The 26,692-nt window shown below is 55.2% G+C and overlaps 9 protein-coding genes across 9 annotated transcripts; 5 read left to right on the top strand and 4 right to left on the bottom strand.

The window, feature by feature from the left end:
- Window positions 1-52: 52 nt before the first annotated feature.
- Window positions 53-4,498, bottom strand: N7482_000986 (ATP-binding cassette transporter YOR1; the record flags this gene model as incomplete). Its single annotated transcript, XM_056683111.1, has 3 exons — window positions 53-1,417; window positions 1,474-4,149; window positions 4,223-4,498. The coding sequence occupies 3 exons, from the start codon at window positions 4,496-4,498 to the stop codon at window positions 53-55; spliced, it is 4,317 nt and encodes a 1,438-aa protein (XP_056546717.1).
- A 1,370-nt stretch (window positions 4,499-5,868) lies between these two features.
- Window positions 5,869-7,403, bottom strand: car2 (ornithine-oxo-acid transaminase; the record flags this gene model as incomplete). Its single annotated transcript, XM_056683110.1, has 3 exons — window positions 5,869-6,054; window positions 6,130-6,831; window positions 6,927-7,403. 3 exons carry the CDS (start codon window positions 7,401-7,403, stop codon window positions 5,869-5,871), a joined length of 1,365 nt encoding a protein of 454 aa, XP_056546716.1.
- A 235-nt stretch (window positions 7,404-7,638) lies between these two features.
- N7482_000984 (uncharacterized protein) lies at window positions 7,639-7,938 on the top strand (the record flags this gene model as incomplete). Its single annotated transcript, XM_056683109.1, has 1 exon — window positions 7,639-7,938. The coding sequence occupies one exon, from the start codon at window positions 7,639-7,641 to the stop codon at window positions 7,936-7,938; it is 300 nt and encodes a 99-aa protein (XP_056546715.1).
- Window positions 7,939-7,982: 44 nt separating this feature from the next.
- gpi10 (putative glycosylphosphatidylinositol-alpha 1,2 mannosyltransferase) lies at window positions 7,983-10,550 on the top strand (the record flags this gene model as incomplete). Its single annotated transcript, XM_056683108.1, has 4 exons — window positions 7,983-8,189; window positions 8,264-8,494; window positions 8,571-8,977; window positions 9,038-10,550. 4 exons carry the CDS (start codon window positions 7,983-7,985, stop codon window positions 10,548-10,550), a joined length of 2,358 nt encoding a protein of 785 aa, XP_056546714.1.
- A 493-nt stretch (window positions 10,551-11,043) lies between these two features.
- Window positions 11,044-11,505, bottom strand: N7482_000982 (lipoyl domain-containing protein; the record flags this gene model as incomplete). Its single annotated transcript, XM_056683107.1, has 2 exons — window positions 11,044-11,451; window positions 11,503-11,505. 2 exons carry the CDS (start codon window positions 11,503-11,505, stop codon window positions 11,044-11,046), a joined length of 411 nt encoding a protein of 136 aa, XP_056546713.1.
- A 726-nt stretch (window positions 11,506-12,231) lies between these two features.
- N7482_000981 (uncharacterized protein) lies at window positions 12,232-14,664 on the bottom strand (the record flags this gene model as incomplete). The annotated part of the gene is made up of 4 exons (XM_056683106.1): window positions 12,232-14,217; window positions 14,284-14,394; window positions 14,466-14,482; window positions 14,550-14,664. The coding sequence occupies 4 exons, from the start codon at window positions 14,662-14,664 to the stop codon at window positions 12,232-12,234; spliced, it is 2,229 nt and encodes a 742-aa protein (XP_056546712.1).
- A 2,752-nt stretch (window positions 14,665-17,416) lies between these two features.
- N7482_000980 (peroxidase) lies at window positions 17,417-18,604 on the top strand (the record flags this gene model as incomplete). The annotated part of the gene is made up of 2 exons (XM_056683105.1): window positions 17,417-17,770; window positions 17,861-18,604. The coding sequence occupies 2 exons, from the start codon at window positions 17,417-17,419 to the stop codon at window positions 18,602-18,604; spliced, it is 1,098 nt and encodes a 365-aa protein (XP_056546711.1).
- Window positions 18,605-19,312: 708 nt separating this feature from the next.
- N7482_000979 (diphthamide biosynthesis protein 4) lies at window positions 19,313-19,906 on the top strand (the record flags this gene model as incomplete). The annotated part of the gene is made up of 1 exon (XM_056683104.1): window positions 19,313-19,906. The coding sequence occupies one exon, from the start codon at window positions 19,313-19,315 to the stop codon at window positions 19,904-19,906; it is 594 nt and encodes a 197-aa protein (XP_056546710.1).
- A 972-nt stretch (window positions 19,907-20,878) lies between these two features.
- On the top strand, window positions 20,879-22,094 carry N7482_000978 (thioredoxin-like protein 1; the record flags this gene model as incomplete). The annotated part of the gene is made up of 3 exons (XM_056683103.1): window positions 20,879-20,954; window positions 21,076-21,223; window positions 21,320-22,094. The coding sequence occupies 3 exons, from the start codon at window positions 20,879-20,881 to the stop codon at window positions 22,092-22,094; spliced, it is 999 nt and encodes a 332-aa protein (XP_056546709.1).
- Between the last annotated feature and the right edge of the window lie 4,598 nt (window positions 22,095-26,692).

Raw genomic sequence — 26,692 nt, 5'->3', positions numbered from 1 at the left:
GATGCCTTGCGACACCAGATGACGTCTGATGGGATTCTATGTTTTTCCGTCTTCAATCCACCTGTAGAATATCTTCCCTGGTAATCCCACTGCGCTCGCACATCGCCCGGAAAATGCCATCGGCTCGGTCCCAGAGCGCAAGCGGGGTGTCCATCTCCGCAATCTGGCCCTGATCCATGACACAAATGCGGTCGTAGTGGATGATCGTGCGCAGACGGTGCGCAATGCAGAGCAAGGTCTTGCCCTCGAATCCCTGTGCCATGGTGTGCTGGATCTTCTGGTCGGTCTCGAAGTCGACGGACGAGGTGGCTTCGTCGCAGACAATGATGCGCGCGTCCCGAACGAGTGCACGGGCAAGGGCCATCAGCTGGCGCTGGCCGAGTGAAAAGTTGAGGCCTTCTTCGTCCACGACGGACTCGAGCGTCAAGTGGTTTGCTTGGCGCGGCTTGGAGTCGCTTCCAGTGGCAGGGGTTGTGGTTCCAGTGCCAGGCATGCTCGGGAGTGCTTCGGAGGCAGGGCCCAGGGTGTCGTCGCCAATGAGATAGGCCTTTCGCAAGGCAGACCATAGTTCTAAGTCGGTGTGCTCGTTGAATGGGTCCAGGTTGGAGCGGATAGTACCCTTGAAAAGAGCCGGGTCTTGCGGGATGATCGCCAGGCGGGACCGCAGGTCGTGGAGACCGACAGTGGAGATATCGATGCCGTCGATGTGGATAGTGCCCCCCGACAACTCCGTCAGGCGGAACAGAGCAGACATGATGCTAGATTTGCCTGCACCGGTCCGGCCAACAATACCAATGCGCTCACCTCCCTGGACATCCATGGTGAGGCCCTTGAGAACAAGCGGCAGGCCGTCACGGTATCGCATCTGCGTCTGGTCAAACACAATGTGGCCCTTCTCAGGCCAGCTGGCATTCACCTCCACTCTATGTAGAGGAGCTTCCTCCTCAAGCTCCGTTCCGTAGTAATGAACGCGTTCCGTGGCGTTCATGTTATTCTCCACCTCGGCAAGCTGGCGGACTGTAAATTGCAGCATCTGTGCGATGGCGAGAATGTAAGACAGCACCAAGCCAGAGATACTGGGGGAGACATTTAATCGAGATGTGACAACCAGGACTCCAGTCACGAACACCAGTGCCGTAGCTATGGCGTCCAGTCGCACACTGAGCCAGCGCTGGTTGGAGAACGTGAGGAAATAGGCGCCATTCATGGTGTCAATGGAGGTTCTAATGCTTTTTCGGAACTGGTTCTCGACGCCGTAGGCACGAATACAGGCTGTGCCCGTGATGGCTTCGCCGAATTTAGCATAAACCATCGATCGCAGAACCGCTTCGTGGCGTTTCATCTCACGCGCGGATGCACGGTAGTAATTGGCAGCCAGCAGGAACAGTATGAACAATGGGACAAGAGCGATGACGAACTGGAAATAAGTGAGCACGGGGGAATGAACATCGTTGTGAGTGGGGTACCACTTACATAGTAGAAGAAGACTATAATCAAGACCATGACCGAAATGATCATCGTCATCGTCAACGCATAAATACGCATCGCATCCGAGAGCTCATTGTCCATGACCTGAATATCCTTCGAGAATCGATTGGTGATCCGGCCAAGCGGGGTGGTATCAAAGAACGACATTGGGGCACGCAAAACACGGGTCATCGCGCGCTGAAGCATTGTCCGACTAGCATTGGTTCCGCAGGTAGTCATATAGGTCGAGAATACGAACATCAGGACGACAACGCTGCCACCGAGTCCAGCGTAGATGCCAATATACTGGCCAGTCGACAGGCCCGGATACTTGTTAGACGTCCAGTAAGACAGCCACAAGCTGGTCCAGATGTTGGCGACATTGGCAAGAGCCAGGAGAATAAACACCACGAGAGCATTGAAGTAGCTGCCCGACGCACGGATGTACGCCTTCCAAATGCTCCACCCGACAGATGCCGTCGCCTTCTCTTCTTGTTGCATTAGAGCAGCAGTTGGTTTCCCCGGGGCAGCTTTCTTTGGCACAACTTTCTTTGACACAGTCGTCTCAACAGGTTCTCCGACTACCTCGTCAGCAACCTCGGCCTCTTCCGGCGAATCTTCTTGGCCTGATGAAGACATGAGTCGCTTGAAGAGCTCATCGTCGCGCATCAGGTTCTCGAATGTGTCGACGGCGTGTATCCGACCTTCTTCCATCACAACAATCCGGTCGCAGCGGCTGAGTACATGGAGCTGGTGCGTTGCCAGAATTCTGCAGCGGTCCTTGAGAAGGCCACAAATTGCCTTATCCATAATGTGACGGCCAACATGGGCATCCACAGCCGACAGCGGATCGTCCATGAGCACAAGTTCCGCATTGAAATAGATAGCACGAGCAATATTGAGACGCTGCTTCTGACCGCCAGATACTGTGATGCCACGCTCTCCGATCTCCGTCGCGTCGCCATTGGGAAGAACCTCCATGTCCGGGCCAAGGGCGCAAGCATCGATGACTTGGTTGTACCACGATTCCTCGTACTCCTTTCCAAACAGAACGTTGTTCCGGACCGTGGTATTCTGGATCCAGGCATATTGCGGGCAGAACGCTCGTGTGGTGCTCATCCGAATCTTGCCTTCAGTCACACGCATATCGCCCGCCAAAGCCGAAAGCAGGGAACTCTTGCCGCAGCCAACAGTTCCGATGACCGCGAGCAATTCGTTTCGTCCCACCTCGAGGTTGATATTCTTCAGCGTGAACGGCTCTAAGGGCAGTGCGTCATCGGTGTCTCCTTTCTCGCTGGGTGAAGATGGCAGACCAGTAGGCTCGGGGAGATTTTCGGGTTTCTTCTGGCCTTTCTCTTCTTCCTGGTCGTCAGTGGGCAAACGCTCCCAGGTGAATGACGCATCCTCAATCTCAATAGCGTTAGACATTGTCTCGTCCTTCTCAATATCTTCACTCTGCTCTTCGGCCAGCAAGAACTCCTGGATTCGATTAACAGCCGTCCAGGCATCCGTCACTTGTCCAATGACCAAGGGTATCATATTCAGCGGCATCCGCAGCGAGTTGAACAGGGCAAGCGACGAGAAAATCGGAGCAGGGTCCAGGTCATGCTTTGACAGGGCGTAGGTAATAAAGGCCAGCATCGACGCAAAGACTGGAATCGACATAGACACGCACATAATGGCATTGCGAACAGCCAGGAGTGTTTGGATGGAGCGAATCTCCCGTTTGCGGATCTCCTTCAAGCGAGCGAGGAAGCTACTCTCCCAGCCGAAGTATTTGACAAATCGCACAGCCTGCAGAATCTCTTGGGTGAGGGATACTCGCTGGTCGGTGATCTTGTTGATATTTCTGCGTCTCCTGATCAAGAAGCGCACGGCGTAGGTCAAGAACGGAATTCCAAATACCAGCAGAGCATAGCCGGAGAGACAGCTGTAGCCGATATTGACGATGAGCAGAACCAGCGTCACGATGATGGAGATAGGGGCTGACCAGATCATATGGAACATACCCATTGCCAGGTTGATACGGTCGATGTCGATACTCATCAAGGCGACGATGCGGCCATTGTTCCAGCCGCGGCCATCGCCGGCGACACCACGGGCCGCATCAGCGGCCGCCTTGGGGTCTTCTTTCTTCGCTTTGCCATCCTGGTTCATCAGAGCTTCTTTGGTTGTCTCCAATGCCTTGAGCTCTTCGGGAGTCGCCTGTCCACCCGCCTTGGCACGAGCAGACAGCTTCATGGCCTTACTGAAGACCTGCGAGATCAGCACGGCGCGGATCTGGCCACCCACCATCTGGCCGCGATACAGGAACTGATTGGTACATAAGCTCTGCAGAGCCTGCATCAAAGTAATACCGACGGCAAAGCCCATGCCTCGCCCAATATGCGGCTCCGGGAGACCGCTATGCTGGGCTAGATAAGCCTCCGTCGCATAGGCGATCAGGTATCGAGTCAAGTAGGGCGCAAATACCAGCAACAGCGAGCTGAAAAACTGGCAGATAGCACCCAGAAGGAATTCGAATCGAAAGGTGTCGTACAGGGCCCAGACCAGAGGGCGTTTTGTGCCGCGTGCTATGCGACCCTCCAACGCAGCGTCCAGCCGGTCTGATAAGACATCAACGGTGCGGTTGGGGTTGACAGTCCAGATATCCTGTAATTCGAGTGGTCGCAAATATCCGACCTACATCATCCTGCGTTAGCAACCGTCCAATATACCTCAGCTATCCATGAACCCAACAACACACGGCACGTACCTTCATCAAGGGCGACATCCATTGGAACGAGATCACGCTGAAAAAAGACGCGCCATACTCCCTGGAGGGCGTCCGTTCATCCGGCACCGGCGGTGGTGTCTGCCAGCGCAAGGGATTCAGTCGCTGGTGCCATTTCTTGTTCTGTGCGGGTGGCTGCAGAGTGATCTCGGGGGTCTTGGCTTCGTCCCCAGATGCCGATCTGGAACTATCGGCCGCCTGAAGCATTTCATTCTCGGCCACCACTGCCTGCGGCAGGGGATCGGGCGGCGCAGACATGGCAACTTGAGGTTCCCAACGGTCGGAAGGGGGAACACGGGAATGCGACCGAACTGGAACAAGAAAAGTCGCCCGAGCAGCCGGCTCGTCGCAATTGGGAATCAACTGGACTTTATGGATTTAAGCCATCGCCTGCCGTTCGATGTGGGGCGAAATAGTGGGGACTGCGGGCGGCGATGAAAACGGATTGCTGGCCGGCATGAAGGGAGGAGGATAAGTAGAAATAGAAATAGGCCTCGGTGAGTTACGAACGGGGTTTTGTGGCATATTCGGGATATTCAATCTCGAGTTCGCCTTGCATTGTAGCAGTCAGACTAGACACTAATTGGGGGATCCAATGCGGGCCCAGCGGCGGAAAGGGTTTGATCCTCTGCCGGCGGCTCTGGTCCGTCCATTACCTGTCACGGCAAATCTTACGAAGCTCGGAGCTCAGAGCTCGGACTAACGGAGTATGGAAAATGGAAAATGGAAAATGGAAAATGGAAAATAATCGACACTGCTAGCTAAGCTTCTAGCAACAGGGAAGCCTGAACCCCCCACCACGCGATCGCTCGCTACCAGGGACGAGTCATCCATGGTGCCAGAAGGCATAGGAGCGGTCACGTAGAACGTACGCATTCGCGTTCGCGTTCGCTTAGCGTGGGCCTGCTTTGTGACTGGCTGGAATCGCTGGACTGGCTGGACTTGGCTTCGAGCTATCCAGCGGAGCGTCGGCGTCGGGTTTCCCGAACACCGACCCCCGCCATGCCCGGCCCGTCGTATTCTTAACGCAGAAGCAAGCGAAGCGTGCTATACGTCCATTCACGGCTCCGTTGATAAACCCCCTAATGCCCCACGCCCGACCCGATGAGAAGAGGTGGGGTTGCTATCGCTGGGGCCTGACCCTATCCTGACCCTATCTGCCTCGTCCTTTCATTCTTTGTTTACTGCTATACCCCCGTCCGCCGCCTGTTATCTCCGCCCCTCGGAGCGGAGGTAAGCCTAGGATGGCCGATTCATTCGAGGATGAGATACACGATCCTGGTTATGCAGGTGCCACGTACGATGTAGATTGCAGTGGTTGCCAAAGCGTGGCAAAGCAATGTATGGTCTAGACTCTGGGCTGCAGCTATGGCATACAATCTGTAACAGTAGAGTTCTGTGGCTAAACTTTTGGGTCCGTTCCATCGTCGTGTCGTAAAGTGACATTAATTTCATTCGCGAGACTGTCTGACGCGCCATCGACCTAGTGGACGCCTGTCTCGGGATGAAATTTGCCTGCGCATCTAGTTTGAGCCGCGGAGCAACCTAGCGCGGTGCGCTCCAGGGGAGATCGTGGGTGAGAGCCCCTCAGCGGACCGATCAACCAGTTCGCGGTCCCCAGGTGGGATCTAATTCTCGAGGCCGATCTTAACATTCTTCTCCGCCGCTGGGATGATCTGATCCTCGGCCGTGCCCTTCAGATTGGGGAGCTCATCCAAGGCCTCGTGGAGGATGCCCAGCGCCTTCTGGATCTCCTCCTCCGTGATGACCAGCGGTGGGGCCAGGCGAATGATGTTTTGGTGAGTGGGCTTGGCCTATGAGGGTTCTCCGTTAGCTTGTCCCCACCAAGACTCTGACTGGAAAATAGAACACGGTTCCAAATAACATACCAACAAGCCCTTTGCCTTCATCAACATGCACAGGTCCCAGGCGGAGTGCCCGTTCGTCTTGGACTCGTCAATGACAATGGCATTGAGCAGACCCTTGCCGCGCACAGTCTCGATAAGTGGGCTCTTCAGGTCCTCCAGTCCCTTCCGGAACAGGTGGCCGAGCTTCTCAGCGCGCTCAACCATCTGCTCCTCCTGCACGACCTCCAAAGCACGGATAGCGACGGCACAACCCAGGGGGTTACCGCCGTACGTCGAACCGTGGGTACCGGGCTCGATCGTGAGCATGACGTCCTTGCGGCCAAGCACACACGAGACGGGGTACATACCACCCGAGATGGCCTTGCCCAGCAGGACCAGGTCGGGCTTGATTCCGCTCCACTCGTGGCAGAGCAGCTTGCCCGTACGGGCAATTCCCGTCTGGATCTCATCGCAAATCAGGAGCACATTGTACTTGTCGCATAGGGCACGAGCCTCCTGCAGGTAGTCATCATCAGGGACGACGATACCGGCCTCACCCTGGATGGGCTCCACCAGAAAGGCGGCCAGGTTGGGGCCGGCCGTCTCGAAGGCCTCGCGCAAGGCGGCCTTGTCGTTATAGGTGATGGGCTTCTCCGTGCCAGGAATGGTGCACCCGATCCCAGGGAGGTAGGGCCCGTAGTTTTCGCGCGACTCCGGATCGGAGGAGAGCGAAATGGCAGCGAACTATTCAAGGCACCGCCATGGTCAGCTCCGTTTCTTGCGGCGCGCGCAGAGTGCAGTGCACAGCCAGCCAAGGGGAGGGAACAGGAGTCACTTACTGTACGACCGTGGAAGTTATTCTCTGCGCTCAGGACAAGCGCCTTGTTCTCGGGGATGCCCTTGACCTTGTAGCCCCACTTGCGGGCGATCTTGATGCCCGTCTCGACCGCCTCAGCGCCCGTGTTCATGGGCAGGACCATGTCGAAGCCGAAGTAGCGGGTGACGAACTCGGCGAACCGGGGGAACACATCATTGTAGAACGCGCGCGAGCTCAAGGTCACCCGCGAAGCTTGGTCCACCAGGGCGGCAACCAGCTTGGGGTGGCAGTGGCCTTGATTCACGGCAGAGTAGGCGGACAGGAAGTCGAGATAGTGACGTCCCTCGGGGTCCCAGACGGAGGTGCCCTGGGCGCGGGCGATCACCACCGGCAGGGGATGATAGTTGTGCGCGGCATACTGCTTCTCAGCCTGAATGGCTTCCTCAGTCGAAGCTGCATGGTAGTGGGCGAGCGACCCGTTGTTCCCGTTGGTGGCCATGGTGGATTGCGGGGAACACTTGAGTTGGAGAAGCAGTGACGGAGAAGAAGCTGGGGGATAGGGGGTATTGCAGGAATAACAGGAGCAATAGACCAGCAGTATCCAATCTGTGGTCGGGGGACTTCGAAAGAAATAAGAATGAAAGAGAGAAGAAACGACCCCTCTCGCAGAAAAAGAGGCGATTATGTAGGCTGGAGGATCCGTGGAAGCGGGCGTGGCGTATAGATCCGCCGCTATGCCGCTAAGTGCAGGTGCCCTTCTCCTAAGTGCAGGTCGTCGCGAGCCTCCAAAACCCTTGACATCCACTGTCCCCTATGCGCAGGATTACACGAGCCTCCGCTTGATTCTGCTCCCCCGTCTCCAGAATAACCCTCAAGTCTCCAATAGTGAGTCTGTTCGTACCGGGCCGGCCTGTGGACACTGCTTCATTCGCTGGTCGCCGTCTCGTGCCTCGTTTCGCTCCCTCCTCCCGGTTGATGTCATGCTCCACGCCCCGCGGCATCCACCCCAGGGCTATCTAAGCTCAGGCCTGTGACAGCAACGGGATTAATTTCTCGGCTGCTCCCATTTGCCTCGACTATGTCGTCCCTCAATGCCTCGTCGCGTCGTGTCGCGCCGCAGCCGCCCTCCTTCCCAGCGGCTAAAATCTTCGTCTTCCTTGTCGCATTCCGTCTTGTCAATGCCCTCACCCTCCGGACCTTCTTCCAGCCCGATGAATTCTTCCAGTCATTGGAGCCTGCATGGCAGATTGCGTTTGGCAAGGGCCAGGGCGCCTGGGTGACCTGGGTAAGTGGCATTAGCTGTCGCGACGACGATCGCAGGCCGCGTCGCTAACCGCGTATCCATCTGTCTTCCGATAGGAATGGCACCACCAGCTCCGATCCTCCCTACACCCTCTCTTCTTCGCCGCCATCTACAAAGCTGCCGACTTCCTCGCGACCACTCTCCGCCTCTCCGCCGCGACGCGCGCAGAACTTTTGATCGCCGGGCCGAAGACGGCGCAGGCCGTGATCTCCGCGATCGGCGACTTCTATACCTGGAAACTAGCTACTCGCATCTACGGAGAAGATTCTCGTGGCGCATGGACAACGGTATGTGGTTGCGCTGCATGATATGATTATGGCGGAAATTTGCGCGCAGTTGGGCAGATCCGCTGATGGTACACAGTTGATCGTCACGATTCTCAATCCTTGGCAATGGTTCTGCTCAACAAGGACCCTGTCAAACTGTGTGGAGACGACGGTGACTGTTGCCGCGTTGGACCTTTGGCCCTGGCAGTGGTCAACAGGTACCTCGAACGGCCATGCCCGCCAGAGAAATGCGGGCAGCGCGAGGAACGGTGCCGAGTCTCAAAGGGTCCTCCTGTCTAGGTATGGCTGGGATCACCAAACTCTATCAGAACAGCCGCTGACGCACATCGCGCACAGTCTTCGTAAATGCTTGTCCCTCGCGGCCCTCGCATGTATTCTCCGCCCAACAAACATCCTGATCTGGGCGACGCTGGCCATCGCCGCTTGGCTTCGGACCAGCTGGAGCCAGCGCAAGGTCCTCATTCGGGAGGTCATCATCTGCGGGTTGGTCAATTTCTTGACTTCTTTCGAAGATATAATCTGCTGACGTTGAGTGTTCCACAGACTAACAATCCTAACCCTGTCCGCCGTCGCGGACCGCTCGTTCTACGGAATCTGGACCTTTCCTCCAGTCCGATTCTTATACTTCAACATTGCACAGTCGCTGGCGGTATTCTACGGCCGGAATGATTGGCACTACTATGCGTCGCAGGGTTATCCGCTTCTGCTCACCACCCTGTTACCTTTCGCACTTGTCGGTCTCTACCGCACCTTGACAACCCGAACCTCCTCGGCCACCGATAGTTTGCAGACGGCTATCCGAGTGCAGTTGGCGATAGTTTGTCTACTCATGCCATTCGTCCTGTCTCTGATATCGCATAAAGAAGTCCGCTTCATCTACCCTTTGCTGCCATCCCTGCACATTCTGGCAGCGCCACCCCTCGTGCAATTTTTTTATCCAGCAGTATACTCGCGGTCGTCAAGCGCCTTCACTCCGCAGAGGCTCACTCTCATCTTTCTCGTGCTTGCCAACCTGTTTATTGCCCTATATACGACCCTTTACCACGCGTCTGGAGTCCTGGATGTCCTCACCTACCTGCGCCACCAACATGAAGCCCATTCGTCATCCTCCGTGCCTTCGCTGGACACACAAGGGGAGACCGGAATAACAGCTGGATTCCTGATGCCGTGCCATAGCACCCCATGGCGATCGCACCTCGTATATCCCACTATCGGCGCATGGGCACTGTCCTGCGAGCCGCCGATCGATCGCACCGAGGCCGAAAAGGCCGTCTATCGCGACGAAGCGGACCAATTCTACGATGACCCGTCCCACTTCCTACGCGACAACATGAAAGGAGGACTGCGCTATCTACCCTCGCGACCAAGCTACGCCTCCGGCCTACAGCCTCCATTTACCTCAGCCACGCACACATGGACACATGAGTGGCCCGACTACCTCATCTTCTTCGAGCAGCTGGAGCCCACAATGCACAACCTGCTCCGTGGCTCTTCCTACGCTGAGTGCTGGCGCACCTACAACACTGCCTGGCACGATGACTGGCGGCGGCGTGGCGACGTCGTCGTGTGGTGCCTAGACTCATCCGAGCAAGACGCATGGCGCGCCGAGACCCGGCGACACGCGCAGGAGAGTCGGGACCGCCAATTTGACCGGATCGTCGAGGTATTCCAGAAGGAAGCGCAGCGTCAGCAGAAGCGAGGATGGAAGGCTCTTATCCCCTCCTCATATTCTTTCCCATCTTCCTTCTCATTCCCCTGGTCCGCGCGATCACGTCCTTCGACGTTTGCCTCGTGGCGCCGATCGGTTCAGTCCTACTTCTCTCCGCGGTCCTCGTGGCACCAGTCGGTGCAGTCCCTCTTCACCCCACCGTCCAAGACCGTCTGGCCGTGGAGTAAGCGCTCTCGCGCTTCCTCGCCCTGGGCACGGTTCTGGGCTCCAGCGCCCACTATCTGGGACCGGATTCCGTTCTCGGTACCTTCGTTTTCATGGCCCGAGTGGCTGGGTGGCCCGTCCAACAGGAAGCAGGAATTCGATGAACACGAGTTATGGTCTTAATGGGCGCCGTTATCTGACTTCTGGCTTTTTTGGCGGGCCTGTTGCTGATCCTTAGAACCTCTCTACCTAATGTCTTTCCTTTCTCATGTATAGATAAGTCAATACCTGTGACAGTGTGGTCCTTTTTTACCTACAACTCAGTCGGATTATTTCTTAGCTTTATCCACCGCGAGCATCCCAGTTCCATTCACTCGACAAACTCACTTTTCAAAGCGGATGATGGCAAAGCTTATCGGGCACATGGATATTTGTATATATTGGTCCGTTAGGTCCATGTTGGTCTCAATATGAAATTCTGATGTATATTCTGAACATATGAAAGTATTTAGAGCCTCAAGACAGACAAAACTGGTTGAATCCCCAACTCTAACCTCCTCGCCTATTCGTCACCTCATCAATACGCAAGCGCGCTTCCTCACGTTCGGAAGACGGCGGGTGCTTTCGTCAGAGAATATCTGTCTCGAACAAGGATCTAAGCTTTTTCGAAAGGCTATTACTTCTCACTCGAAGCGCTCTTATTCCTTGCGTTTCCAGGCTCGGATTTAACGGTAATCTCAGCAATAGCTTGACCGACGGTGACGATGTCTCCTTCTTCAACAAAGATGTGTTGTATAACGCCCGTCTCAGGAGCATATACTTCCATTGCAACTTTGTCGGTTTCGATAACTGCCAGCACATCGTGCTGTTCCACATAATCGCCCACTTTGTGATTGAACGACTGCACCGTTGCCTCGTTCAAGGACTCCCCACCCAGTGAGAGGATACGAACCGTTGTTCCAAAATCGTATCGCGGGTGGAAGATGCTGAAGGGCCGAAAGAGGTTGTACGATGGAAAGCGAGATGGTTGTTGATCGTAAAGACTACTTGGACTGCCTGCAACACATCTTCGGGGGCGATTAAACTGATGGACTGATTTATAGAGACTGAGCGACCTCCTCGATGATCTAAATACCATCGTGCGAAGATGCAGAGAAGCTGAATAGAGTCAAACACTGAGATACTATCAAATTAATCTCCTTGTTCCACCAACAATACTTTTTGGCTGTGACATACCTGAGCGCACCGAACCTGCACTTGACCTACAGCAGTTTGAAAGATGAAGTATTTAAAGTCTGAGGCATGCAGAAGACCCCGAAACTCACGTGACGGGTTTTGCGCTTGGGACTAGACTGTATTTAGTGCAGGAGAAATATAGTGCCGATAAAAAGCGTGCGAGAAAGAAGAGACTCGGGTGCAAGCTGACGTGGTGCATTGAGGTAAGCAGCGATCTATGTAGTTATGTACATACTATACAACCGAGACCGAGTTCCAGAAAAAAAAAACCAAGAAAGAAATATGTACCATTGACCCGCTAATCGGAGGCGAAAAAATATAAAGGAAAGAGATAAAACAATCTTGTACAGAAGAAGACAAGGAAAATAAAAGAAAGCCTGAAAAGAAAGAGTAAATGAACACACAAATTAAAGAGTAAGATAGACCAGACAAATTTCAAGATGCACCCAGCCATGCACATGTAACCACATCTCGTCGATCCCATCTACATCCCTGTCGTTAGCAGTATCAATCCGTATCCATAACCATATCCACATCTACTTGTATGCAAAGAACAAAATCCCCGCCTTAGAGTCGCAGGAACAGACAAATGGCATGGCAGAGTCCAGGTCTCATCAGATAGAAAAGCTCAGCCATAGCGCGCGCTTAGGCTGGCAAATGCATCGGGGCTGTGGCGCCCGTTCTGCAGGCCGTTGACATCCACGCTCGGCTGGCTCATGTGGGTTCTTGGGAAGGCTTGATTGACCGGTGGCGGGCCTGAGAAGGGCGAGATATTCATGCCGTTTGCCGAAGCAGCGGCTATGGTGCCGTTGGCGCCCATTCCAATGCCCAAGCCTGAGGAGGGCGGGTAGGCCGACACGCCTGCTTGAGCTGCCAGACCCGAACCGATAGTTGCAGCGCCGAATGGGTTGCGGGATGCGGTAGCAGCAGTGTTGGCGCTGGGTTGGGGGGTCTGGATGTTTGAGCCAGGCTGGGTCAGGGGTGTAGAGTTGAGGGAATTTGTAAGAGGGGGGACGGGGCTGCTTCCCGTGCTAGGCTGGAACTGAGACTGAAACTGTTCGGGGATGGGAGGGATGGCAGAGGGAGATGGAGCAACGTTATATAAGGAGAGAATGCTGTTTTTATCCATGCGGGCCGTGTGTTGAGGCATCAGCTGCTGCGGCTGCTGAGGCTGGAATTGATTGGAGTAGCCTCCTACACTCTGCGAGTTGGTCGGTCCCATTGCCTGGAACGGATTGTAAGATCCCTGGGTAACACTCTGGGTCTGCTGTTGGGGCTGATGGAATTGCTGTGGCTGCTGCTGTGTTTGGAAAGAAGGCGATGGTCCGAAAGGAGATGTGCCAAATGGAGAGGTGCCGAATGGCGAGGTTGAAGAAATTGCCGGCATGGTGTTTGCATGCTGAGGCTGCCGGGGATGCGCAATTGTTGGCACCGATGCACCATTCTGTTGTGTCTGAGGTTGCATATAAGGGTTTTGCGAGGTGGTGTTGAAAAATGGATTATTTTGTGGCGCACTAGGGTTGGGGAACGATTGCGTACCCATGCCGCCCTGCGGCTGGGCTCCTGTTTGGAAGAACGGATTGTAGTTGTTGTCCATTGCCTGGGGCGATGAGACATAGCCACTCTGGGAGAATGTTGACGTGGCCGGCGGAGTGATTGGCTGCTGATAAGTAGCTTGTGGCATCAAGCCTGTGTGGCTTGGATATCCACCGGTCGAGTGCGGGAAGAGCGGCTGGGAGACCTGGAGGTTCTGGAAGGATGCTTCCAAAGGCCGCGCTGACTGTGGTGTCTGGTTCGGTGGGTCAAACGGATTATATGACACAGTTTGTGACTGCGGAGGGGCCTGCTGAGGGGCTGTGTTGACGTTTGTCGCAGTAGGCATGTCGAATGGGTTGGTTGGTGTCTCCGGTTTCGAGGTCACTGTAGCCCCAGCAGTCAATGTGTTATTGGTCGGGGCGGGAGTTCTGGTCCGTGATACAGGATTGCTTCCTTCGCCCAGTCGGACCAATGTCTCAATGGACTTATCCAAATTCTCACTGAGCCCGCGAAGGACCATTTCATTCCGCCGATCATTCATGAAGCCCATATCCCGCAGTGCGGCCATTTTCGCCTCGAACGAGGCAGTCGTCACATCCGCAACGGGTGCACCAAGTCCGGTCTTCTGGCGAGGAGGCGGGGACCAGGATCGTTGATCAGAAGGAGGCGAGGGCGATTCCTTGTGCTTGTTTCCAAATCGGCGCAGGTTCGATGTCGAGGAAGCTGATCGAAGGCCAAACCCAAAGAACTTGCCAGACTTGGGCGGCGGCGGGGGCGGCGAGCCCTCAGGAGAGATATCATCTCGGTGGTAGTCATCATAGCCCCTTTGCCTTTCCCGCCTCTCCTCTCTCCTCTCGTCTTTGCTCTCATCTCTCCTGTCACGGCTCCTGGTGTAGCTGGCATCGTCCCGGCTCGGGGGCTTCGGCTTCCCGTTCTCTAACGATCGGTACTGGTACTTCTGCCGGATAAACCGTTCCATACATGAGTCGGCCTCATCAATGTCGGTCGGAACAGGTGGCTGAACATTTTTGGGGTTATAGATCTTGTTCATGAGCAAGTTGCCGTGCGATTTCATGTTCTAGATAAAACGCCAAACCAGTCAGTTCCGGGGGTTCGACCTGAGACAAAGGAAAAATACACTCACATCAACCTGTTCCGAAGACCAGGTGTCCATTGTCAAAGATTTGACCTTGGAAATATGTGTGCCCAGCTTGCGGTGGATTGCGGCGCACCGCATACACAGGAAAAGACCCATCTGTTCGGAGACACACGATCAGTCTGAGGATGCGGGTGTAGGGGTTACGAAGGTCAGGGAGAGAGGCATACGTTCCAGCTTGCCCATCCTGTTGTTGGAGACATGTGTTAGCCCTTTTCGAGAGACACAGGTCAGGTATCGGGAAGAGGACGAACCTGGGGTCAAGGCATCGCAATCGGCACAACGATCATTGCCAGGGACCGTTCGGATCAGCTCGGCGAGGGTCTTCTCGTTCCGCAGCTGCTGGCGCTTGCTGATGCCACTCGGCATGGTGAAAGAGTTTAAAGGAATGGACACAATACAAGGATTGCGGAGCGAACGGAATAGGGGAAGAAGACTTGTTTAAGGTGGGCGGAGAAGGATCAGGGCAGGAAGATCAGGGCAGGAAGATCAGGGCCCGAGACCGACCAGACCGGAGAATCTGCGAGGGGCACTACCAAACTTCAGAGTTGCACCCCGGAATCCGCTCTGCAACTCTGGGCTTCTGGGCCAGTCGGACCTCTCCAAGCTTCTAGAGTTCTAGAGTTACGCGCGGCCACCCCTGGCAGGCTATTTCCAGCTCCACCAAAGATTGTGTTGCAACGCTTGGCGAAGGGACTTCCGTTTCTGGGGTGCTTCTAGAAGCTCAATCCCATCACAGCCCAGCTGCAAGCCTCAAGCCCAGCCGATGGGAAGATCAGTCTGGCGCCCCTGGCAGGATAGTTGGCACAAGCTTTCTACGTATCCAACAGATACTAGACCATCCCATCGCGTTTACAGATCAAATAGCTTCCATAAGCCATGGAATGTACGAGCAGCAGGTGACTCGCATCCACCACTGCACTCAGGGAGCTGGAAAGCTCCAATTGTGCCGTCGAGGAGTCACAAATACCCAAAAGATTCTTCTAGTACGCCAATATGACCTGCCATCCTATGGCATAGAGGAATTGGAGGTTGATTATGCGTTCGTATTTTGTAAAAAGTGTAAGGAGGAGAAAGGAGTGCGCTCGAAATTTTCCACCAAGTAGGCCCTGTGCACGTGACTTGGCACGGCGTTAGTGTGGTTGTCACGTGGGGAGCTATTGCCCTCCCTCTCTTTTCAAAACTTTTCGCTCTCGCCTCCCTTCTCTTCTTTCCTTCACCTTCTCAGCCTTCGGGCCTCTAAGAGCCGTGGGTCGGTCCTATAATGTGAGGATCGGTCCATAGCCCTCAGACTGGTGACTTTCCAGGTCGACAGCGTAATGCTTCGAAACCCACATAACCCGCGTGGTGCCTCTTGGTGGCACTGGACGCTTCATGGGTGATTTTTATCGTTCGTTCGTGGGAGAACAAAACCAAACAGCTTCTAGCAGGGCTGCGTCTACTCCACCCTGGTGCTCGCCCCAATCGAGTAGCAGGACTTTTCTACGACGAACATCTCAGTCAATAATTTACAATGCAATTGAATGGAGTGAATTTTAATGGTCCTTTGGAACTTTTGACGAAGTTTCTGCCGATACACCGGCCCTTCCGGTTACCAGTACCTAGCACGACACGTACCTACAGTACATTCCCCTAGCATTGCTTCATGCGATGCGATTAGGTAGCCGTTTTTTGATCCAAGGACACGGGTATTGCCAACTCGAGTCTGTTGGAGATCAGATTGCAAATAGCTCAACTGAAGCCGCTGAAATTCCTCGATATGCCTGCTCCATCCATGCGACGATAGCTCGTAGATAATCGCCTCGACACACGCACACAAACGAGAGCCCAACGATCAAAAGGAGACACTCTAGACGCAGTTGCAGGACGAGCATGGCAGGAGGTCGAATGGAACTCGTCAAGGTACTAACAAGAACACAAAATCGAAGCCTGGTTGGAGGGGGAAAAAAAAACGATGCCCCCCTCGAGCATTACTCCGGCATTGCCGAAGTGTAATTTGATTGCCACTCAGCAGTCACAAAAAGATCAAAGATTTGAGATGCTCCCCTTGACTTGCAGGGGCTTTCTCGCAACCTGTAGGTAGACAGTGGCATACTGATTGCAAAAAAAGGATGACCAATGCAAGATTACCTCTTTGTATTACAGCAGAGGATTTTCTGCTACCTAGGTGTCAATATATATTGTGCTTCCATTGCTGCAGGTTCCAATATGTAATAATATCGAGCGCCACTTCTAACTACGAACTGGCTCTGATAATTCTATCGCAAACAACAGCAGCAACCAAGATATGTTTCTATGAAAGTCCGTATTTGGTCGCTGATCGATCTGTTGGTCCATTGGAGCTCAAGCAGATCTGCAGAGTTCATGAACCGTGAACCACCGTGCTTGGTGGTCAACAAATTCTGCACGAGTATCGAGTGTAGCCATGGATTGAGATTTCAAATCAACCGATCCCAAAGGAATGGTCACCGCTGACACTGATATACTGTAGGTACTAAGATGACGATGTAGATGACTTTTATTAGCAAGCCCCCAAATCCAGACCGTTCGATGAGGTAAGCGATCCGGTCGGAGGAGGCTGGACAGTCACAGTGGAGCCACTCGGTCGCGCAGCCAAGCAGAGCTTTCGTGTTGGTAATTACGGTTCCACCGCGACAGATGTGGAGCTGACGAGTGTACATAATGAGATTCACAGGCATGGCCGGACGAAGGAAAGCGTTGGGAGTTGGCATCAGGGGATAACCAGAATCCGGCACGGCCGGGATTGCCTTTGATCGGCGCACGCCGGGAGACAACTCGGAAGAACCATGGGTGGTTTGGTTGCGCCGCCCTGAGGAGCGGCAAGACAAAATGCGGAGAGCCCGATACCGAGGCAATCGCGAGTATGGCCCAAGTAATTGGCCGGGATTCCCGCCGCTTCTGCGGCCGTAGATACACATGGTTCCCTGGGTTTTTATGGGGGAGCGTCGGATAATGGCCGGGGGGGTACAAGTAACCGGCCTCCTCGGCTTCTTCCTTTTTCTCCCGGATCTGACCTGTTTGTTCTCCCTTCCATCCCTTCTCTTTGCTCTTGTGTGAATACCACCCTTTCCGTTCCTTCCTTGCTCTTCATCTGATCACAATGGCCTCGGCTGCTCGTTCCGCTTCTCGGGCTTTCCTGCGCTCGACCCCGGCGACCTCCTCGTTCCGTCCGGCCGCGCGCTCTGCTCGGTTCGCTGTCCCCGCCCAGGGCTTCCGTGCCTCTGCTCGCCGCGGATATGCCTCTGAGGCTGACGCTAAGAAGGGTGGCTCTGGCGGTATCTGGGCTGCTTTGGCCTTCGCCGTCGCTGGTGGCGCTGGTGCGTACTTCTACCTGACCGGCGAGTCCACCAAGGGTCCCTTCGTCCCCACCCAGGAGGACTACCAGAAGGTGTATGATGAGATTGCCCACCGTCTGGCGAACGAGACCGACTACGACGACGGCAGCTATGGTCCCGTAAGTTAGCAATGGACACCCTTCTCCATCAAGGTTGAACGATGGAGGACAAGAACGCGCCACTAACCTCAGTCTTCCCCATCTCAATAGGTCCTCGTTCGTCTCGCCTGGCACGCTAGCGGTACCTATGACAAGGAGACCGGCACTGGTGGCAGCAACGGTGCTACCATGCGTTTCGCCCCCGAGTCTGACCACGGCGCCAACGCCGGTCTGAAGCTCGCCCGCGACTTCCTCGAGCCCGTCAAGGCCAAGTTCCCCTGGATCACCTACTCCGATCTCTGGACTCTGGCCGGTTCTGCCGCCATCCAGGAGCTTGGCGGTCCCGTCATCCCCTGGAGACCCGGTCGTCAGGACAAGGACGTCGCCGCCTGCACTCCCGACGGCCGTCTGCCCGATGCCACCAAGGACCACCGCCACATCCGCGACGTCTTCGGCCGCATGGGCTTCGATGACCGTGAGATGGTCGCTCTGATCGGTGCTCACGCCCTGGGCCGTGCTCACACTGACCGCTCCGGCTTCGAGGGCCCCTGGAACTTCAGCCCTACCGTCTTCAGCAACGAGTTCTTCCGCCTGCTCGTCGAGGAGAAGTGGAACCAGCGCAAGTGGAACGGCCCGGCTCAGTTCACCGACAAAACCACCTCCACTCTGATGATGCTGCCCGCTGACATGGCCCTCGTCAAGGACAAGGGATTCAAGAAGCATGTCGAGCGCTATGCCAAGGACAGCGATGTCTTCTTCAAGGAGTTCGCTGAGGTCTATGTCAAGCTCCTCGAGAACGGTGTGCCCTTCCAGATCAAGCCGGAGGACCGCTTCGTCTTCAAGACCTCTGAGTAAGATGATCGTTTTGCCTGATTTGGAGTGTACGCTTCCCCGTTAGACTAGGGGTTTCATCTGCCTGCATAGACTGCTCAGTTTCCTTTCACCTGTTTGATATCCGAAATGATTCCCGATCTTTAGAGATAGTGATCTTAGATCGTTTCAAATGTGACTTGATTAGATTTCCTTCCATCTTGCCTTGTCAGTTCGGCAGTGATAACGAGAACTCTCGGGAGCACTTGGGTTGTTTTGGCCATCTCGTCGAAGAATTGCGAACCCGTAGTCCTCCTCAGGAATAATGAAACCCGAAACCCCAGTACTGGCCGTGTTGCAAGATGACGCCGCATCCATATGAGATAAGACAGCGAGGTTGTAAGTGGCAGCAGAGCACGGAGTACAACGAAAAGGCAGAGTGTGTTGTCGCTGAGATCCGCGGGGCCCGGAGTGGCGGGCACCTCCCGCGTGAAATCGATAGGCCGACCTTTTAAATCTTCGCACACCCCAGAAAAAGACCAGGACTCACCCTCAAAACCCGCATTTTCAACGCCCCGGAGAGCCAGGATCCTTGCTTGTACACGGTTGGGCCTCTCCGCCAAACTTCGCGACTGTGCGCCGAAACCTGGGGTGCGCCTCTGACTGGCCCCCGCCCAGCCCAGCTCTGCACAGCGCACGACTACCAGCCACACTGCACTCGGCGAGCGACGAGAACAAAAAGACCCCTTCAGAATGACGAGATCAACTACCGCCCATGCCGACTATTACCAGATCCTCGGTATCCCGTTCACAGGGTCGTCGGCAGGCCTGTCGAAGCAACAGATCAAACTCGCGTACCACAGAGCCCTGCTCAAGCATCACCCCGACAAGGCAGGTGCTGTCGCACAGGACGCAGGAATAAGGGGATCAGCGAGTTCCGATGGGTTTCTTACGCGGTCGGGCGAGGACGCTTCGCGGCAGCGGGCGTATACCATTGATGAGATTACAACTGCGTATAAGGCTCTATGCGACCCGACACTGCGGGCAGAGTATGATCGCGCGCTGAGACTGGACCGGTTGAAGGTCGCGGAACGAGAGAAGACCGGCGACGTCTTCCATACTGGGCTGGAGGTTGTGGATCTGGAGGATCTTGCGTGCGATGAGCATGGTGCGGATGACGGGCCCGGCGCCTGCTGGTATCGCGGCTGTCGGTGTGGGGATGAGAGGGGGTTTTCGGTCACGGAAGAAGATTTGGAGAGAGAGTCGGAGCATGGCGAGATCGTTATTGGGTGCCGGGGGTGCAGTCTCTGGCTGAAGGTGCTTTTTGCCATTGAGGATGATGGCTGAGAGGCGGACCTGAATGGCTCCGGATTCGGAACATTTTGATATTGGCGGCTACATTCATTATGTCAGTCAGGCATGGCTGTCATACTATCCGCCATACGACTCTTGCCACACCAGATCTTTGTCCTCCAGGACATCCATAGGTGAGGGAGCCTAGTTGGTGGGATCTGAACTTCTACCAGACTACTCAGCTTCCTTGCTCTACGAGCACAGGAGCTTGACAGCAATACCATGGCCATGACTCTATAGTCGAGCCCCGGATATGCTGTCAGCCCTACCTAGGGAGTTAGCCTTCTCGACATGGTCTGCAGATCAAGCAGCTGTTTGGTCTGCTGGCAGCACTCCGTCCTCCTCGCAGACCCTGACCGGTTTCCCTAATCGGCAGTCCATGAGTCCAAAATTTATAAACAGTATCGGGTCTCTCTGCGAGTATACGGCCGAGACTTGCGATGTCTATCTTGCTTGTCGGCATATTATTAGACAGATACATAGTACCCTAAAGCACTCTATTCATTAACAGCTGGAGGTCTCCAAATCTAATGCTTGGGTATACCTGTGCTTCTCACTCTTCTAGTTACACTAGAGCAAGCTCAGAAGTTGTAGGATATAGAATTCAGACGAGTGTACTCGGAACTGATGAGGTGGAGAGTGGAAACCCGCCGGATAACCTTACTCCCACTGGCGGCAGGCATCAATATATATTGAAGATTTACGGTCGGTGACCGATGCCTGGAAGACCATCTGCAGGTAGGTTGGAATTGAAACACTCGGAACACGATTCAATCTTTCCTCCGATGTAAATACCAGGACCATTCTGGCTCGACTACCTTACAGACTTTTCATGGAAATGTTGCGGGACTCAACTGGGTTGACTCCGAGGGGCGGGTGACATACTTGGAAGACCGGGCAAAACAACCTCCTCCGACTCCCCGCCATCTCCCCTCTCTACAAACCACCCCCCAAAAACCGTCCACCATGGCCGTCATCAACATATCCTCCACTGAGCAATTCAGCACACTGCTGAGCTCTTCGCGCTTTGTTGTCGCCGACTGTAAGTGTGATGCTCCCGAGTTTAACTCCGCGCGAGCTTCGAGCTCCGCCTCTACCCTGGAACCACCAACCTTCAAAATCGCAGAACAGAAGACACTGACTGACATCTGGTGAACAAATAGTCTATGCCGACTGGTGCGGTCCTTGCAAAGCCATCGCTCCCGTCTACGATTCCCTGGCGCAGCAGCTGTCGCGCCCGAACCACATCACATTCACCAAGATCAACGGTGACAACCAGAAGGAGCTTGCGCAGGCATACAGCGTCCGTGCGTATGTAGTCCGATGCAGACCTCCCTACCACCTACGAGCATACGAGAGAGAAAAGCACTACGAATGACCCTGGCTGACCATACCCCGATGCTGCAGATACCCGACCTTCATCGTCTTCGACACCGGCCGCAAGATCGAGACGGTCGCCGGCGCCAACCCTCAGAAATTGAACGAAGTGATCCGGAGGCTCGCATCGGAAGCAACCAAGTCTGATGGCGGATCTGGCGAGGGAAGCGGCGCTGGCTGGATGGGCGCCGAGGTAGCTGCGCGGTACACCGACGTGACGGACCAGGTTGATACCAAGGGCTTGGATCTGCTCAACCGGGACAACCAGTTCGGCGAGCCGCGCGTGCTGTTCGACACCTCCAAGCCATCGGCCCTAGCAGGGAAGGGCAAGGGCACGGACGAGGGCAGCAGCAGCGGTGCAGACTGGGTCGAGAGCGACACCGACGAGCAGCTCATGCTCTACGTGCCCTTCCAGTCCAAGCTCAAGGTTCACTCGCTCCATGTGACATCTTTCCCACCCGCTGCCGGCGAAGGCGACGACGACGACGAGCTGCCCATGCGGCCGCGGACCCTGAAGCTCTACACCAACACCTCGCATGTGCTTGGGTTCGAGCAGGCGGAGGACGCCAACCCCGTGCAGACGATCGAGATCCAGCCGGAGCAGTGGGATGCGAAGACAGGGACGGCGACGGTTGATCTGCGATTCGTCAAGTTCCAGAACGTGACCTCGCTAGTTTTGTTCTTCGTGGACGGCGACGGGGACAGCGAGAAGCTGCGCGTGGACCGGATTCGCATTATTGGCGATGCAGGCGAGAAGAGGGTCATGGGCAAGCTGGAGAAAATCGGCGATGAGCCTGGCGAGTAATGGTAGAGGCTGGCTGGACAGGAGACTACATTTGATTTTTGTTCAAGAGACTTTAGCATGGTAGACCTTCACGAGAGCGATCAACGAAAGACCACCGGGATATACCAAGGCGCGAAGAGTGAGGACCAGGATTAGGACTGTATCGGGAGGGTCGAGCTACCAGACTACGCAGGGCGGCAAATGCCACAAAAAGAAAGAGGTGTTTCACACAAGATGGTTTTTTTTTCATTTGTCCAACAGTACGAAAGTGTAAATCTGCCTATATAACCCACAACATTCGAGGGCGTTTTAAAAAGGTATGTCCGATCCCAAACCAAATGGTCTCATCCTTGAAAAATCAGAAAGACCAATAAAGTAAGAAGCGGGGTGCAATTCCGTTCTTCTGTGGCGCAACCGACACCTGGTAACATCACTGAAGGCCCCTTTGACAAAGGCCGTGGACGTCCAAGCAACACGGGTAGGTATTTAATTTGAAGCTGCGCCGCCGCACGAAGAAGAAAAAAAGAAGAGAAGAGAAGGGCGCCGCGCGAACGAAGAATTTATGGCCGTGGGTGGATGCGTATCGGAACAATAGTTCTTCCTGACTCCGCTAACAAAGCTCGCGTATTAGGTAAGTGCATCGAGGCACACTTTTCTCTTCAGAGAGATGTTTTTCCCTTTTCTCTTCTCATATATTATTTTTTGGCTGATGATGAGGATAATGGAATATATGATAGGAAGAGACTGACTCCTACTCGGAGCGTGATCTTACTGTAACCATCCACTGAGGCCTTTCCCTTTCTTTTTTCCCCCCTGGTGATTTCAAGTTTGTGAATGCGTCGGGCCTACGCATTAAGCTACCTCTATGCTGGCCAGCTGCGAGTATCGGGTATCAGAGTTTTCTTCGAGGACCCTTCTCCGGGCCCGTTGAGCATAGTTGCACATAGCTATATGCTGCACCGGCCAAGCAACACGGGCTCGTAAAGCAAACACGTAAAGTAGCCCTTGAACTTATCAAGCGAAGGCACCGTCTGGACCCCCGTGCATTGCCGCGCCGTGGCTGGATCGAGCGTCTATCATCCCACGCACAATCACGCAACGACAACCCGTCGCGGCTCGGCCGAGGCCTAAGCTCCATATCTCCAAATTGCTCCGAATTGAAACAACCCGCACTGGAGCACGGAATCCCGTAGCGTACCGGCCTACGAAATTAGACGCAATGGTACGATTAAATCCGTTGAACCTCACTCTCTGGGACCGATGGAGCCGCGAAGATATCAAACGCCGGCGAAAGGTTACATAGCAACCGGTTCGGACTCTGGACTCTGTAGCGCACGACAGGAGTTACTTGGTCGGCAAAAAAGCACACCGGACCGCCTCGGCTGGCATGGCATCTTATACCGTACGAGCCGCGCGGGTCTGAGCTGGGCCTGGCTGCGCTGTACACAATAGGTATTTCCTTTCTGTATCTCCATTGGAGGCTCGCTGGGTTGTGTGTTGTGTCGGGGCTGGCGTCTGTACAACTGCGTCGCTCTTTGGGAGACCCGCTCCCCGCCCGTCTTGACTTGACCGAGGCAGCCAGTATACGGGCGCGATGAGCGCACGCTGGCGAGCTGGGTGTCCACTGCGCACAGCACGTGCAGGCGTGCCACTTATTAGTCTGGCAGGGCAGTTCGCATAACTGAAGAATGTGGATTGGAGCTAGAATGAGACAAGGTATTCACTAGCAGCGCTCGGCGTCGCCGCGCTTTCCAAAAGAGCCTTCGCAGCGCGTGACGGGCTACTTCGTCGAGTGGCCGGCCTGCGGTTGCAGCTTCTTTATCGTTTACCAACCTAATGTGTAAACCCGATAAGGCACATCCTCTGCCCCGCAGGCACGGTGGACTCATGGTCTTCCCATTGCCAGGCTGGAAAAGATACGAAAATCTCCGATATCATATTACGTACGGGATGGACAGCGAGAGCCCCAGAGACCGTGTGGGATCGTTAGTTGGCTGGACAGCGGGCCATACCATCTGAGATGGAGCCGGGCCGTCGATCTCGATCGCGCGAGAAAAGGCAAATTCACGGCACGCTGAGGATCCATGCCCCGTCGCACAGATACGATACGAAACGGCTCATCAGGGATTTGCTGGTGCGTCGGGTGGATCCGAGTTACAATATTGGAGAGCCCGTATAGAAAGGATGTACGGAATACGTTCAGGATCTGGTGGTTTCCACCGTGCCCGGGAGATGTACACAGTGATGGAGTCTGGAGTCGGAGAAAGGACAGGGATCGAGTAGCGTCCGGGAACGGTGGGTTCGTCGGCTGGGAGAGAGAGACAGATAGGATATGGCGTCTGGCGCTGGCCCTGGTTTGGCTCCATCGCGAGTGGGCTCGGGAATACTCCGCGGCAGGCTCTGTGTCAATTGGGCGCGGCAGGGAGCAGCATCGTGCGCAGGCGATAGCTGGCGATGACCTCGCGAACCAGAAAGTGGCCTGGGCCAGATAGGGTTTCGGCTGGAGCGCGGGAATCGCGTCATTTGGGCGGGAGACGCTTGCCCCGAGGAGGGATCCAGTGTTACCAGAGATTGCGGACGGCGCACGATACGGACTTCCGTCTCAGCTACGTGATGGGGGACGTGTTGGGTGGGAGAGAGTGGGACTGTGTGGTGAGTTGCGCAAGTCCACTGGGTCCCTGCAAGGTACCTCTCAAATCCCCGTGCTGGCCTGATTGGAAGGTTTGGACGGAGGATTGCTCCTGCTCCTGCAAGCCCACCAGCGGACGTGGAAGAATCGGTTCCCAGCTGCGCGGTGGGCGGTTCGTAAGAGCGGGTTCGCCCCCGGGGCTACCCGTGTTTTGAATAGATTGCAGTTTGCAGATGGCCCATTTGAGGAGAAGGGACGCAATGACCGGAACACCTGCAAGTTGCCCCATCAAGGACTTTTGGGGACCCTGGACGCCGCTTCGTTGGCTGGGCCATGCATGATCATCACGGACACTCGCCCTAATGCAGGAGTATATGCCCACTGTCCGATCCAGGGGAAAATGCAGGGCTTTCGTTTTCGCCACGAGCCGAGATGCCTACCTCCGCATTTTGGGGGAGCCCTTGGCATCGCTGAGAGACTGCGATTTGCTATCGCGAGGTCCAGCGCGGGTGGTCTGGTTGGTGCTTCACCGGCCGCGGCCCAGCAGTAGGTGGAACGAGTGGGTAGGAAGCCCACCCTTCCACGATTCCCCCCGAAGCGTCGCAGCTTTCACGGACACGAGGGCAAACTCTGTTTCTGTGCCTGAAGATTGTTGCGCTTTGGTGGCGAAGACAGTCGAGCTCGGTGCTGCTACGGCGTCGAGAAAGTTCCATTGGCCCTAGTCGCATTGCTAGACCGTGGGCCTAGTGCAAGTTCAGCCGGGGAGGAGTGTCTCATTGGGGTTTCCCGAAGTTGGATAGCGCGCCCGATGCTAATTTTCATGGGGACTTGTAAAAGTATGTACAAACCATACGGATTGTCCGCAGAAATGGAGTAGAAGATGCACAGCAGATCTTGCCCAAACCAATGTGGCCCATCCACCTTCCGGAGTCCGCCACATTGGCGATAGCTCGTGGCGCTTTTGGCAGCTTTTGGCAGCTATTGTCTGTGACGGGGAGAAGAGGTCCAAGTGTAGGTTCGCGCACGTTGTCCAAGGTGACTACCGACCGGAAGGTTGCGAGCGGCACGGCAAGCAGGGGGGGGACGAAAAGGCTATCCCCAGGCACAGAGGCCCCTTCCCACGGCTCAAATGCCGGCTCGCCAGGGACTCAGTACCTCGCTGGGCCTAGCGTCGGGAGAAGTAGCCAGTGGCAAACTCCCCCGGGGCGGGCAGCAGGATTTGGATGATCGACTCGCTCATCGGTGGAGAGTCCGGAGAACTTCGGCGGATACCGAGGGCCGGGTTTCCCACACGCCTATCCCAGCTTAGGGCTTGGGGCTTGGGCCTTGGTTACTAACGAGGTAAAATTGACCGGTTCCCTGTGATAGAGCTAGTGCCAGTGGGATTCGGAACTCGCCGCGTGAGATAAACTCCCTCAAGGTCCTTGTCTGGTCCCAAAGTTGAGGTTCAAGTGGATGTGGATTGCGAGTGCATATCTGGACCAGAGATACCACAATCATCCACCTGAGTACTACCATTGCCCACAACAGGGGCCCGAGTGATGATAGAATTCCCCGGGCAAATGATGGGGTGTGTGGTTCCGCGATAAACGGCCCGCGGTGCAAGACGTGCTGGCCGACTGTCTGGCGGTCCCATGGATGCTGTGCCCTTGAAACTGGTTAGCCGAGGGTCCCCCCGCACTTCTGCTCGCTTGGCCTACGTTGCTGGCATTTGCGGCCGCAGGGATACACCGTGCACGCGAGGACCATGGGTGAAACTGAGCACTAGGAGTACTCCGTAGGGGAGCGTAGATAGGCAAGTGCCACTGCAGCCGGGTAAATGCGGTGGTTTTTTTTTTTTGGGTTTAGTGTGTCGTTGCCCGTTCCCCAGCCAATTAGTCTCGCCGAATGAGAAGGTTGCAGTGCAATAATCGCGCGATAGTATGACCCCGCGTAGGATTGAGTGATCCAGATACCCCAATTAATATCCGTGGTATACTGGTGGCAACGG

The sequence above is a fragment of the Penicillium canariense genome, assembly GCF_028826845.1.
Source record: "Penicillium canariense strain IBT 26290 chromosome Unknown utg000001l_segment0_segment0, whole genome shotgun sequence".
NCBI lineage: Eukaryota > Fungi > Ascomycota > Eurotiomycetes > Eurotiales > Aspergillaceae > Penicillium > Penicillium canariense.
This window is presented reverse-complemented; position numbering and strand designations above follow the sequence as displayed.